We start from the raw sequence: 15,073 nt of genomic DNA, 5'->3' as shown, positions 1-15,073 counted from the left end.
ACTGTGTACGACCTTCGCAAAACGCTTTACTGATCTTCAGTTGGTTGTAAATTCAACGTGACCACAATTTGATTACAAATATGCAACTATACAAATAAAAAATAGACAACTGAATTCAGTGACAGCTGAGCGCTGTATTTTGTTTTTTTTAGTTCTATATGATCCACAATATCCTGAACAGGCCTTAATTTCTTTTTTATTCATATTTCCTCCCCCATTATTTCTATATCTTTCGCCACACAAAGTCCCAGAAATTTGGCGAGTAAAACTCGCATTCTGGCATCACTACTGAGCATTTTTTGGAATTTGTATTGTAAAACTTAAAGTTTAGTGTCCTTTTTAAGTTGGACTAAAAATGCCTTGTAACCAGAGCAATAAAACATAACAAATAAAAAAATATTAGCTATCTAGTCAAATAGCTTTACCTGCGACTTAGTCCGCGTGGAATTAAAATAAATAAATTTCTAACATAATAAATAGCCAAGTTACTTCTTATAACATTAACAATCTGCGAGTGACAGTCCCATCACAGATTACACCACGAATAGATAGACAGACAGTAATTTTTATAATTTATTTATGTAAGTACCGTACATATTTCCGTATGCATTTAGTGAAAAGCTGTTAACTTGAAATTACAAACAAACACTTCAATTATATTTATTTGTAGTCATATACACTACTTGAACGCTATGTAATATTTGAAGTTTAAACTGATTAACTTTTATTTTTTTTGTTATTTAAAGTAAAATCTGTCGTTTTCTTTGTGGTGTTCCTTTTATTATGTAGGTATTACAGGTAACGTACCATAAGTAGTATTATAATAAGTAATTAACACCCAAAAATTCTTGGGAAAAAGAAATACTCCTATTATTAGGATCCACATAAAGTATCCTAATAATAGGACGCCTATGTCCTATTATTAGCACATACCATAAGTAGTATTATAATAAGTAATTAACACATAAAAAATACTTGGGAATACACATAAAGGATCCTAATAGATCCTACACAGGCGTCCTATTATTAGGATCCTTTATGTGTATTCCCAAGTATTTTTTGTGTGTTAATTAGTTATTATAATAGTACTTATGGTACGTTGCCTGTAATACCAAAACAAAAACAAAAAAATACCAGTTCACATTTATGCCAGTTCTTTTCCACTGTAATATCCGAATTGGATGGTAAGTAGAGTAATAAAAAATATAACTTGTATAAGAGGCCTGTAGGTCCTAAATAAGATTTTAAACAGCTATGGTTCTATAGGCAATTAGCAATTTTAAATATTTTAATACTTACCTACCAAAATAATGCGGTAGGGTTGAATGAGTATGTGACAAAACAGTGCCAGGGTTGAAAGGCAGCCGACATTTCCAGCTCCGTGAACATGAGCTCACGCATGACCGTAACGTATATAAAACGGACTAAATAACGAGTATACATAATCAAAAACATAGTCCGTAAGGTGCACTCATATTTGTTTAACATATATTTAATAAATTATTTATTAAAAAAAATTGTATATCTAACTAACTTCAACAGTTTCTTCTCCTTTTTAATGTTGTGGTATGTACAAATAAAACATTATTATAATTAAGTAAATAAATTACATGATGTCCTCCAATGGTGCCCTAGTGTATACTGTTAGAGCAGGCGGATGCATCATTCAATAAAAAAAATATCCTCAGGCGTTGCTATGTTTGAGAAATTTCTAATACCAATCAACCGTCCCGCAACCCATACAAAAATTGGTGGTAAATTGTAATCTATATATATATATTTATTTATAATTCTTTATTGCACCAATATTAAAAGCAGATACATAAAAAAATATATATGTAACAATATATAAAAGAAAGAAGAAGGAAGAGAAGGCGGTCTTATCGCTAACGCAATCTCTTACAGACAACCGTAGGTAAGAGTATACTAAAAATAAAGTAGGAGGCACATGAGTGGAAATAAGATAATAAAATTAATATATGTAAAAACTGCGAACCCCTCTACGATAATTGCTCGGATGGAGGGGTATGGGCTTGAATTATATTTATATATATTTAAATAAAATAACAAAGCAAACGTTTATCTAATTTAATTTTATATGAGACAAGAAAAGTGACATATTTAAATTGCGCGCGCATATGTTATTCTGATGCGCGCTGCCTATACAATATATTTATGTACGTATACAGCATAGGGGTATGTATCCACACTTAAGTTTACTAGGTATGCCCGCGGTTTCACCCGCGTGAAATAGCCTATATGTTATTCTGATGTATAAGCTATATTAATGTAAAGTTTCATCAAAATCCACACTTATAGTTTACTATCTATGCCCGCGGTTTCACCCGCGTGAAATAGCCTATATGTTATTCTGATGTATAAGCTATATTAATGTAAAGTTTCATCAAAATCCACACTTATAGTTTACTAGCTATGCCCGCGGTTTCACCCGCGTCAAATAGCCTATATGTTATTCTGATGTATAAGCTATATTAATGTAAAGTTTCTTCAAAATCCACACTTATAGTTTACTATCTATGCCCGCGGTTTCACCCGCGCCTATATGTTATTCTGATGTATAAGATATATTAATGTAAAGTTTCCTCAAAATCCACACTTATAGTTTACTATCTATGCCCGCGGTTTCACCCGCGTCAAATTTATAACCTATATGTTATTCTGATATATAAGCTATGTTACTGTAAAGTTTCATCAAAATCCGTTCAGTAGTTTTTGCGTGAATGAGTAACAAACATCCATACAAACTTTCGCGTTTATAATATTAATAATGTATAGACGAGTGCAGAATGCTAATATTTGTTTATAATTATGCATAAAAATAAATTAAATTAATCAAATATTTTATTACACGACTTATAACAAAGGGTCAATGTCAAATAATGTCAAAAATGGTCAAATCAGCGAATCGAGATTTGTTTCCGTGTTGTTATAAAAACAATGTATATATTATATTAATCCGTAAAGCAAGTATTTGACTATAGAAGAGACCTAGATCACTTCTTTGACGGCATGTGTAGATAAATCGTCAGGGAGATTAATAATTACTCCAAATTATTAATCTCCAAGTGATCTAGGCACTCACCATTGCTGCATTGTAAAACATTGCAGGATCATATGTAAGGGACGAGATGTTCCTAAGTTAAAAGACTACGTAAAACAAACTCACTGCGCACTGTAAGATTGAATCTGTCGACTAATGACGTCTCATTCTCTATTCCACACTCGTACAGCCCGGCATCCTCCACATCCAAGTTGGCTAAAAACAAGCTACCGTCGATCTGAAATAAAACAAATGCAATTTAATAATAAACAACCCTGGTCCTAAGGTTGCCTGGAAGAAATCGCTATTTAGCGATAAGGCCGCCCATTGTTACCTCTATATTATAATTATTTTGTTATTATTTTCATATTTAATGTACATATTAATTTATGTAATTACTCTTTCTGTGAGAGGAACAATAAAGTGTTTTTCATTTCATTTCATTTCATTCAACCCTGGACAATTCGCACAGCGACATCTAGTCCCAAAGTAAGCTATGCTTTGTCTTATAAGTACTGAACATTTAATAAAAAATGCACGTGTATGACATAAACACGTGGCGGCGTGTTGGGCCTGGTCATTGGGCTCCCTAAAATGTGGTCGCGCGCAGTGATTGCTGGCTCCTACTTCATACTCGTGAACGAGTGCTGCTTGTAGGGACTGGTCTGCTCTAATCACTACGACTGACTTAATCCTATTGTGTATTTATATTTGACCCTAATAAATTGGCGTTTACGTTTCGACTTGGAAATGGAAAGTTATTTAAAAGAGCAACACGCAAGTTTCTTGCTCGATCTTCTTGTGATGGGACAGCTTTCCGAATGACCGGTAAATTAATAGGAGAATAAGAGACTATTCAAAAGTACTTAAAATGAGTTTGAATAAATTATTTTCTATTCTAATCAACAATTGAAACATAAAATGTGTTTAAACACCTTTTTGTACATACATACATAATATAACATGAGGGTATGGTCGTTAAACAATCAACACTAAGCTTCCAAGCTGTGTTCGGGCCGTTTAGTGCCTGATGTGTCACAGTGTGTGTACACAAATATTTGTGGTCGCACATATACCAATAAATAGTGAAAAGCTGTTAATTTGAAATTACAAAGAGATACTCCAGTTTTATTTTGTAAATTTTATTAGACAATACGTGATGGGTATCGACATTGCATATACTTTTTTTATTTTTTGGAATTATACTCGTATAAACTAGGTGGAGGGCGACGATATTCGCAACACAGTTTTTTATACTTCTGTGAATATCATCGTTTCTTCAGTAAATTAGTTATGTTTTCTATATTAAGTAAATAAATTAAAAAACAATATTTGTATACTTGTAAAAGAACCAATTTAATATGTGACCTTCTAGCCTCAAGTGGTTTCTAGTAATTATAATATGAGCACGCGACAGATCGTACAACAATGTAGTAAGTCATGCGCGCGCGTATTGCAATGTTTGATAATATGTAAACAGACGAGTCCGATACAGTAGATAACTAAACTAAACTATACGAAATATATACTATTTTTCATTTTTATTTAAGCTGTGCTTCGACTTCGTCCGCGAAGTAAAAAAAATACTCAATAATCTAACCCATAAACCCAAATATAAAATAATCATCATTCTAGTTTAAAAAATAGCTATGACTAATAATATCCCATCCTATTTTACCCCCTTAACTAAAATAAAATAGGGAGTAAAATAGCTTTCTATCTTTAAATATATTCCATGCAATCAAAAACATTGAAAGAGGAGATGAAAATCACCCCTTTCAACCCTTTTCTTTATTCACATTCAATCAAGAGCCTAAAAAATAAGTTTTGTCACGAAACTTCCATACAAACTTTCATATGAACCTTTCAACCCATTACAACCCTTTTTTCGCATGAAAAAAGCCTATGTCCTTTCTCAGGTTCTAGACTATCTGTGTACCAAATTTCATTTCAATCGGTTCAGTAATTTTGGCAGGAAAGCGGGACAGACTGACAGAAATTATTATTAAAATGCTTTACTAACATATACAATAACAATCTGCTTATACTCGTACATACAAACATACAATATGCATGTGCAACGTGTATTAGAGATACCAATTTATTATAATAAATGACTAGTTTCAGCTCCCGACTTCGTTCGCGTGACCATGATTGATGGGGACAAAAAGTAGGCTATGTTCTCTACCCCAACTGTTACGTATACACCATGCCAACTCTAATGATGATTGCTTAAGCCTTTCAGGCGTGCTACCCTAAAAAAGCACAGAAGCTTTTTCCTTTTATCTATACACTAGCTACTCGCTCCGGCTTCGCCCGTGTGTACATGTGTTATATATATAAACCTTCATCTTGAATCACTCTATCTATTAAAAAAACTGCTTCAAAATCCGTTACGTAGTTTTAAAGATATAAGCATACATAGGGACGGACAGACAGCGATAGCGACTTTGTTTTATACTATGTAATGATGATAATGATGATAAATAAAAGTAAAGTGTCTGTTTGTAATTTCAAATTAACAGCTCTAGAAAAGTGCAGAAGCTTTCTATAACATTTATCTATAAACCAATAAAACCAAAACCAATAAACTTGAAGCATTTGTTCGTAATTCTTTTAATGTAATAAACAGTTTTTCACTATATTCATAAGAAAGTATATTCAAAACTTACATCAATTGAATGAAAAATTTATCTGTATGTCTGTTTAGTCTAGCGAATCTCTGAAACGGCTGCGCCGATTTTGGCGGAACTTTCTAATAATTAGATCTAATAATGTATTCTATTTGAGAGACAAATGTATATAAAGTGTAACTTAAGCTACTTTTATTTTAGAATTTTTATTTATTTCAGTATTTTATCATATCAACCTTTTTAAAATACTTTTTTGTTAAAAATAAAGTGCCCTGAGTACGCTAGCTTTTGGGCCTTGCAATGATTAACCCGGCCCTGTGTGATAACGATACTCAAATAAATTCATTACAGACACGCAACTCATGTTATAATTGACAGATCGTCATGGCATTCTCACATCGACAGCCCTGCTTCATAAATATTAACAAGAGTGTATCAATCTAGTGTTTAGCCAATATGGTAGGTAGAATGGCCTTGGGGCGAACCTTGAAAGCCGATCGATAGAAATACCTCTCTGTAACTCTCTGTGTGGGTTAAGTAACTATATTAGATGGGCAGACTTCATGTATCCATTCACTACCTACATACTTCGAAACTCATATATCTGATTGTACTAAGAATGGATAGACTTCATGCATCCATTCATAAACACAATATCTATACTTCTAAAATAATTTATATGATTGCAGTAAGAATAGTAGACTTCATGCATCCCTTCACTCACAAAATCTATACTTCGAAAATGATTTATCTGATTGCACTAAGAATGGGTAGACTACATGCCTCCTTTCACACACAAAATCTATACTTCGAAAATGATTTATCTGATTGCACTAAGAATGGGTAGACTACATGCCTCCTTTCACACACAAAATATATACTTCGAAAATGATTTATCTGATTGCACTAAGAATGGGTAAACTACATGCCTCCTTTCACACACAAAATCTATACTTCGAAAATGATTCATCTGATTGCACTAAGAATGGGTAGACTTCATGCATCCTTTCACACATAAAATCTATACTTCGAAAATCATTTATCTGATTGCACTAAGAATGCATAGACTTCTAGACACAAAATCTATATGTACTTCGAAAGTCATTTATCCGATTGCAGTGGTGTCTGAGATACAGACTTGGACTAGTTTAGACACTACTGCCCTGGGCTTGGTATTAAATAGTTTTTAAGAACTATTGCATTATATATGAAAATTGATATAGAAACTTAGTTAAGACCATTTTGTAACTGTTTTTTGCACAATAAACAAATTACTTTTATTGCACTAAGAATGAGTGCGTAGCAGTTTCTACGTTGATTATACCACTATATCATACCACTTATAACAAGTATTTATTATATTATTTATTTATAAAATAAACATTTATTCACAAGAGCAACACACAAGTTTCTTGCTTATTCTTCTTGTGATGAATCTGCGTTCCGAATGAGTGGCAGATTAAAAACTTTAATATTTAAAAGTGCTTGTACTGAGTTTATTTGAATAAAGATTATTTATATTTCTATTTGACGACCTTGGTGGTCTGTTGGTTTAGTACACCGCTTTATTTCCGACGGTCTAATTCAATTCCTCACACGGTACAAACATTTGTATTATTGAGTATGTTTGTTTGATCGGTCTGGGTGATATCTATGTATATTATAAATGTGGTTGATTGTGTTAAGGCTGCTTTTAACTTGATTTGGGACAGTGTAATTTAATATTTAATTTAAAATAAAACGACGATGTCTCTCTATGCTTGTATTGTGGCAACTGGTTTCAATCATACTTAAAGTTGGCCGGTCGGCAGGTACATACACAACTTTAGCTACGTTTCGGTATAGACCAACCAAATGTATTTACAAAAATATGTATTCATGTATTTATATCAGTTGTATAGGACCCATAACAAAAGCTCTGCTTCGCTAGAATCGCAGATGGCGCTGTGTGCTGCTCGTTAGTGCAACTGAGTATATTCACATTTCAACTATTTCACTACTATTTTTTAAACCTATTGTAACTTACGATACGATTTTGTATAAATATCCAACAAATAAAACCTCTAATCAAAGTCTTGAACCATTGATGTTTATACCATACTAAACAGATTCACAAACATGTAGGTACGTAAGTTCAATACAATATATAGTGAATAAAAAATCTGCATTTTTTATTCTCTCTCTATTTGCCATAAAGTTTGAATGTATGGTATTAAATATAATTTGATATTTTTGCTATTTGATTCCGATACGCCTGCATTGAAAAGTGTATCTATTGACCGGAGTCCGATGATTGCTTTTGCAGTACATAGGCTTTATCCCAACGCAGATCCTATGTAAAAACCAAGACGAGAGCACGAGAGCGGATGGCGGATGGCATTTGTTCCATACTTTCAATAAGAGCAGTTATGTTCCATTTCTGATATTACTCTGGGCAGGTTATTTAGGGAATGTTTTCTATGTATATTATGTAGGTATTTACAAAAAAAAAAATTACTTAGCTTGGGATGCTTCGCTTACATGGCGCTGTATGAACTGCCCTGAGATATTATCTATACATTATACTCGTATGTGAAGCAAAAACTTTGTACCTCTTATTACGAAAATTTCGCGAAAGGCGAAGTGCAAATACTAATATTCATTTAAATTATACATAAAAAATATAATGTATTATGATACATCTTGATCTATCATAATACATCTTGATTAAAATACTTTGTTTTTTTAAAGGATGATAATGGAATGGTGCACCCGCCTGCGCTAACGGTTTACGCTGGCGGGACACCAGTGGAGGATGATAGGATGAACATGAAGTCTGATCAGTTAGCCCAACGTGACAAATTCACCGGGAATGTATCACGATGGTTTCCAGGGGGAACCGCGTGGAGGGCGATCTGACATGGTACGTTGCTAGCAATGGGATTGTCTACGCCTGCTTCCAGAAACAAAAATAAACTTATCTCTACTCTGTATTGTGTTGATATCTGTAACAAAAATTAATCTGTAACCTAATACGCATATCTTTTTTCAATATTCAATATGTAAAAATAGAAAAAAGTATTTTTGAAGCCCCTGTTACTGAATAGGATCATTAGTCCACATTACTAACAATCCCCTTCCCCCCAATATGATATACTTGACACACACACCCATATATACTCTTTTATATATTGTTGAAGTTGTTCGTTTCTACTCGGGGAAACGGTGTTTAGGGCATGGTTGCACTATTCAGCCTCGCTTGCATTCTACAATACGCTTATGTAGTGGGCTATTGTATTGCATTTAGGAGTAGTTACGTCATATACGACGTATGACGTAACGTCATAGTAGTACGTCATACAGGGCTCTATATGCCATATCGGTATTCGGCCTAACATGGTCTTTGAGTTGAGGTCCAAGTCACTACTCGTATCTGATGGTGGTCCTGTAACTGCGATGGTTATGTGGTTAAATTAAGAATAGTTTAATAATGTCTCTAATATATAATATAATATGTCTTTATTTTTACTGAATGTTAAACCTAACGGTAGTAAAGTCGTTAATGACAATATATTTAAATTAATTATGGTAGTACTAATTTCGATCAATTCGCAATGTAAATGACATTAAAAAAAAGGAGTTGAGTTTCTTGCCAGTTCTTCTCAATTGAATCTGTATACTGAAAAAATATTAATACACAAAATTGCCGTTCATAAGCGGCTAAAATGTCCTGCATGAATAAATGATTTTTGATTTGATCTGGGTGACCACAAGTTATTATTACTACCTTTACATTGTTATAAGTGACGTTACTTGTTAGAAGGGACGTCATGCTATCAAAAGCTCTGGCATAACACTTCATGCTGTGTTTGTGTATGTTACATACCACATACTAAATACCTACATAATAAATGTAAACATTTTTTGTTAATCAAGTAACTATTTATTTGTTTTTTTTAATTTCGGTAATTGCCAGTTTGTTTTCACATATAATCATAAAACTGTAACGCTGGAAATTGGATTGCAATATTTAAAAAAACAACACGGGACTATCCTGCTCATTCTTCTTGTGATGAGTCTGCGTTCCGAAAATTAAAAAAAAGACTACATACTTCAAAATGCTCTGGTGTATATATGAATAACATTATTTATATTTTTCTTATATCATAATGTAATTTTTTAATTACTAGCTAATCCTGCGACGTTATACATGATATTCTAAATAACATAGTTTATCTATAACTGTTTTTATTTGTAAAAAGATTGCACGAAAACGAAATTTTAAGCGAAGGTTTCACTAATGTATTGCTATACATTATATTAGTAAAAACTGCACCCGAGGGGGAAATGGGATTGCCAGTATTGTGGACTAATGACTCCACTGCTAGCAATGTACCATATCAGGTTGACATCCACGTGATTCCCCCTGGAAATAATAGTGATAAATTCTTAATGAAATTTAAATTCTTAGTGAATTTGTCGCGATGGGCTACTGGACCTGACTTCATGCTCATCTTATCATCCTCCATTAGTATCACGACAGCGTAAACCGTTAACGCAGGCAGAGCACCATTCCATTATCTACCTTTAAGAAAACTGCACCCAAACCAGTCAAGCTGTTTGGCAAATTAAGATAACAAAAGAGGAAAAGTCGCAATTTTCCTTGTCTTTCAAAATAACTGATGTATCTTACAATGTCAGCTGCTAGACGTCTGAAATAGATATGATTGAGGCGAAATAGACATTTATAAGTCTACTATTATATTTCTAAAGTAAAATAAGTGACTCATTAGTTGAAAGCTGTCAGATTGCTCGCAACGTGACAGGTCTTAAAATCTGAAAGTTTGTTACGGGACGTAACCGTAATTCCCTTTACACATAAATAAAACTTCATGATATGGTCCAAGTGATATACTCAAGTACTTTATTTACAATATTATTATATATATGACAATATCTTAATATCTCCTTTTTCCGTGCACGCATGATCTAGTTAACACATTATCCTATAACATTTTCTAGGTTTGGGGAAGAAATCTCTTATAAAGGCTATAAATGTAATGTATGCATTACATTTATCATACTACTGTTTCTTTTTCCTATGTACAATTTTATTAATATTACTAGCTGTCCCGGCGAACGTTGTTTTGCTTTTGGTGGACTACCCCTAACATTAGGGGGATGAAAAATAGATGTTGGCCAATTCTCAGACCTACTCAATACACTCACAAAATTTCATGAGAATCGGTCAAGCCGTTTCGGAGGAATGCAAGCCGTATGGAAACGAAAACTGTGACACGAGAATTTTATATATCAGTTAAACGCGAAAGATTGTGAGTATGGATGGATATTTGTTACTCTTTCACGCAAAAAGTACTTAACGGATTTTGATGAAACTTTACAATAAAATAGCTTATACATTAGAATGAGATATAGGCCATAAATTTCACGCAGGTGAAACCGCAAGCACAGCTAGTACTTCATAAGAAAACAGAACATACATTTTGAATATAATATTAATCATTTAAATCCCATCTAGTTTCCAATTGACATTTGAATACAATAATAACAAAAATAAGTAGTAGTTTAAGTAGATTTAATAGAAAACAACAAATATAGCGCATGCATTATTATTTACGAACATTATTTTTGTATTTTCAGCTTGTAACTTGTACCGCAGTATTTGCCGTCGAGCCAGTCCCATGTAAAGGGCGACGCACCCCGCTTTGTACAATAGCAGACACCCCAAGTTACTGCGTTGGAGTTACGCGTGACTCATCTTTCACGGAAACTCGCCTATGTTTACCTACCAGTACCTACACTGCATTTCTCGTATGAGATTTCGTACTTACAACGAATTTTTTTTGTGGGTGATAATGAAATGGTGCTCCCGCCTGCGCTAACGGTTTTTTTTATAACACAGGGGATAAACGAGCATGCGGCTCACTTGATGGTAAGTGATTACCGCCGCCCATGAGCACCCGCAACACCAGGGGAATTGCAAGTACGTTGACGGCCTTTTAAAAAGGAATAAGCTCTTTTCGGGAAGATGATTCCACAATGTGGTTGTGCGAGGCAAAAAGTTTCTAGAAAACCGCACTGTGGAAGACCGCCATTCGTCCAGTTGATCAGGATGGTATTTCAGATTCTGGAGGGTGGTACGGTGGTGAAACTCAGCAGCTGGTATTAATCTGAACAATTCCTCAGAACACTCCCCGTGATATATGCGGTATAAAATGCACAGAGATGCAATATCTCGCCGCAAAGCGAATGGGTCGAGTCTGTCACATAGACGTTGATTACCAATGATTCTGGTTTACGCTGGCAGGAAACCAGTGGAGGATGATAAGATGAATATGAGGTCAGGTCAGTTAGCTCATCGTGACAAATTCACTGGGTATTTATAACGATGGTTTTCAGGAGGAACCGCGTGGAGGTTGACCTAACATGGTACATTGCTAGCAATGGGGGTTACTAGTTCCCATTACTAACAATCCCCTTTCCCCCTACTTACAATCCCCTTTCCCCCTACTTACAATGATTTGACTTTTTTTTCGAACTTTTCTAATGCTGTTTCCGGCAAACTAGGCTTTACATCATCACTGAACAATAGGAAGTGACAGGACAAGACATCTTCCGCCTCTGATAATGCAGGGGGGGGGGGGGTGATTGTTAGTAATGGAGTCTAGTGTCCTCACTGGTAGCAATGTACCATATAAGGTCGACCTCCATGCAGTTACCTCTGGAAACCATCGTGGTTATTTCCTGGTTATTTAATCACGATGGGCAAACCGACCTGATCCCATTCTCATCTTATCATCCTCCACCGGTGTCCCGCCAGCGCAAATCGTTAGCGCAGGCGAATAAATCATTCCATTTTCATACTTAAAAAAAAAGTCATAACGCATAAACTGAATTGCGGGCGTCACTTCTTTTTTTTTCGCACTAATCTAATACTGTCGGCCGCAGCTGGTCTTTACAGCTTCACCAGACGATAGGGGGCGAGTGCAGATGGCACTCCAAACCAAAAGAAGGACTTAATGAGCGGCTGAAGAACAACTTCTATCTGATGGATACGACTTTAGTATGAGGGCACCGTCAGGGGTTCGAAACTCGGCTCACGCCGTCGTAATTTCGATTCCCATTTAAATTGGACGGGGGATCGGAGTGAAGTCGATTGGAGATGAGCGAATGATTTGAGTATCTATTTTTAACCCAGGATAATTGACACAATGCCATCTAGATCGTATCGAAGCAGAACTTGTGTTATGGTTACTAGACAACACACAGAACTTAAAAATAGATTAAGTAATGCTTCACTTTATCCAATAGCTACAAGAAAGCCAATTCTTTCTTCTTTTTTTATTAATTTTGACGACCTCGTTCGTCTAGCGATTTAGATCACCGCTTTACTTCCGATAGTCGCGGGTTCCATTCCTCGCAAGTTGCCAATTTCGCGCTGATTTTCATGATTCATTTTGTAATCCACAATATATCCTCATAAAAATATTGTCACGGTTTTATCGTGGAACAATGCGTAATATTCAACTCAATAAAACATAATGAAATGAACGGAGGGTGCATAGCATTACAATTGCCGTGGAAGTTACGAGACTATCGGAGAATAATTTAAATAACGGCAAAGTGTGAATCGGTCTCGTACATAAACCAATATACTAATAATAATAATATCTCAGGACCATTCATACAGCGCCATCTAGTCCCAAGCTATGTAGAGCTTGTGTTATGGGTACTAGACAATTGTTATTAATACATGGATACACTTATTTCGATTTTTTTCATTACATTATATACATAGAAAACAATCAGACCGATACAAACAATCATACTCATGAATACAAATGTTTTAAAATACAAAAATCATTTATTCATTTTAGCCGCTTATGAACGTATTTTTTTATATTATATTATAATTTTTTCCCTACCGTGTATGTCAAACACATACTGTGCGAGTAATCGAACATACGAGTGTTGGAAGTAACGTGGTGTGCTAAACCTTTAGACCACCGGGACCATCATCATAAAGGAGAAAGGGAATTGTTAGTTATGTGGACTAATGAACCCATTACTAGCAATGTACCATGTCGGGTCGACCTCCACGCGGTTCCCCCTGAAAACCATCGTGTTAAAATCCTGGTGAATTTGTCACGATGGGCTAACTGACCTGACCTTATGCTCATCTTATCATCCTCCACTGGTGCCCCGCCAGCGTAAACCGTTAGCGCAGGCGGGTGCACCATTCCACTATCATCCATAAAAAAACCGAGACAACAATTTCGCCGACTAATACGTATATTTCTGTATAAGTAAATTCTCTCCGAAAAAGATAATTTACTTATTTTAAGTGATAAATAACTTAAAATAAGTAAATTCTCGCTCCCCATTTTATTAACCTGCCTCCCTCGCATCCAACTTAAATTGGGCCATCGCTTAATGTAACTTGACCTTTAATCAAACAAACTGCAAAGTGATTGCTAGCAATAAGTAATAAGTACTCCCGTAACTTTATGTTAAGTTGTAATTTGTTAGTTCAATCGACCGGTCGTCGATTCATTGGAGATTTGGACGGATAAGACGTAAAGTGATAAAGTTCATAATAGATATATTTTCACGACCGTAATTCAAAATAAGGTAGTCAGAAGTATTCTTGTTACTTTTACCACGACTTTATATTATACTAGCTTTTGCCAGCAGCTTCGCTCGCGTTAATTTATCCCCTTAGGGGTGGAATTTATCAAAATCCTTTCTTAGGGGATACCTACGTCATAGTAGATTTATGTATGCAAAGGCTGATCCCGATTGGTTTAGAATTGACAAAGTTTCATACAAACTTTCATCCCCTATTTTATATTTTAGATATTATCCCTTTGGAGATAAAATTAATCAAAATCCTTTCTTAGCGGATGCCTACGTCATAACATCTACCTGCATGCCAAATTTCAGCCCGATCCGTCCAGTGGTTTGGGCTGTGCGTTGATAGATCACTACGTCAGTCACCTTTGAGTTATATATATATAGATTACAAATTCATATGTCTTCGCTTGTTGATATTATGGAAAATCGCTCGATACTCTTCTCGGCTACATATACTATTTGTTTGTAACACTTTCTTGTACAGTAAATACATTTAAAATAATAGGATACAACGATTTTATGAAATAAGTTGTACAATAGCGGACTGATCCCAAATGAGTTTTCCAGTTAAGCTTTGAACGACTGAAAGGTATTGTAGTGTGGTGGTGGAATTGTAGGGATATGCAACTGTGGTACAACCACAGTGGACCCACACTCCCGAAATGGGGGAAAAGGGGATTAAGGGTTAGTAATGTGGACTGATGACATTGCTAGCTTATGTTAGCTATCTTATTTACCAAGTCTG

The 15,073-nt window shown here is 34.9% G+C and overlaps 1 protein-coding gene across 1 annotated transcript in view; it reads right to left on the bottom strand.

Moving 5' to 3' along the window:
- The window catches only part of LOC131846824 (uncharacterized), a 38,608-nt gene that overhangs the window by 11,333 nt on the left and 12,202 nt on the right, over positions 1-15,073 (bottom strand). The window contains exon 3 of the mRNA XM_059196237.1: positions 3,188-3,299. Within this exon, the coding sequence (XP_059052220.1) occupies positions 3,188-3,299 (112 nt within the window). The remainder of the gene's footprint in view (positions 1-3,187; positions 3,300-15,073) is intronic.

This window comes from Achroia grisella, unplaced genomic scaffold (assembly GCF_030625045.1).
Source record: "Achroia grisella isolate CSIRO2021 unplaced genomic scaffold, CSIRO_AGI_Agris_v1 utg512, whole genome shotgun sequence".
Taxonomy (NCBI): domain Eukaryota; kingdom Metazoa; phylum Arthropoda; class Insecta; order Lepidoptera; family Pyralidae; genus Achroia; species Achroia grisella.
Note: the sequence above shows the minus strand (reverse complement) of the source record. Positions and strands in the feature narration are given on the sequence as shown.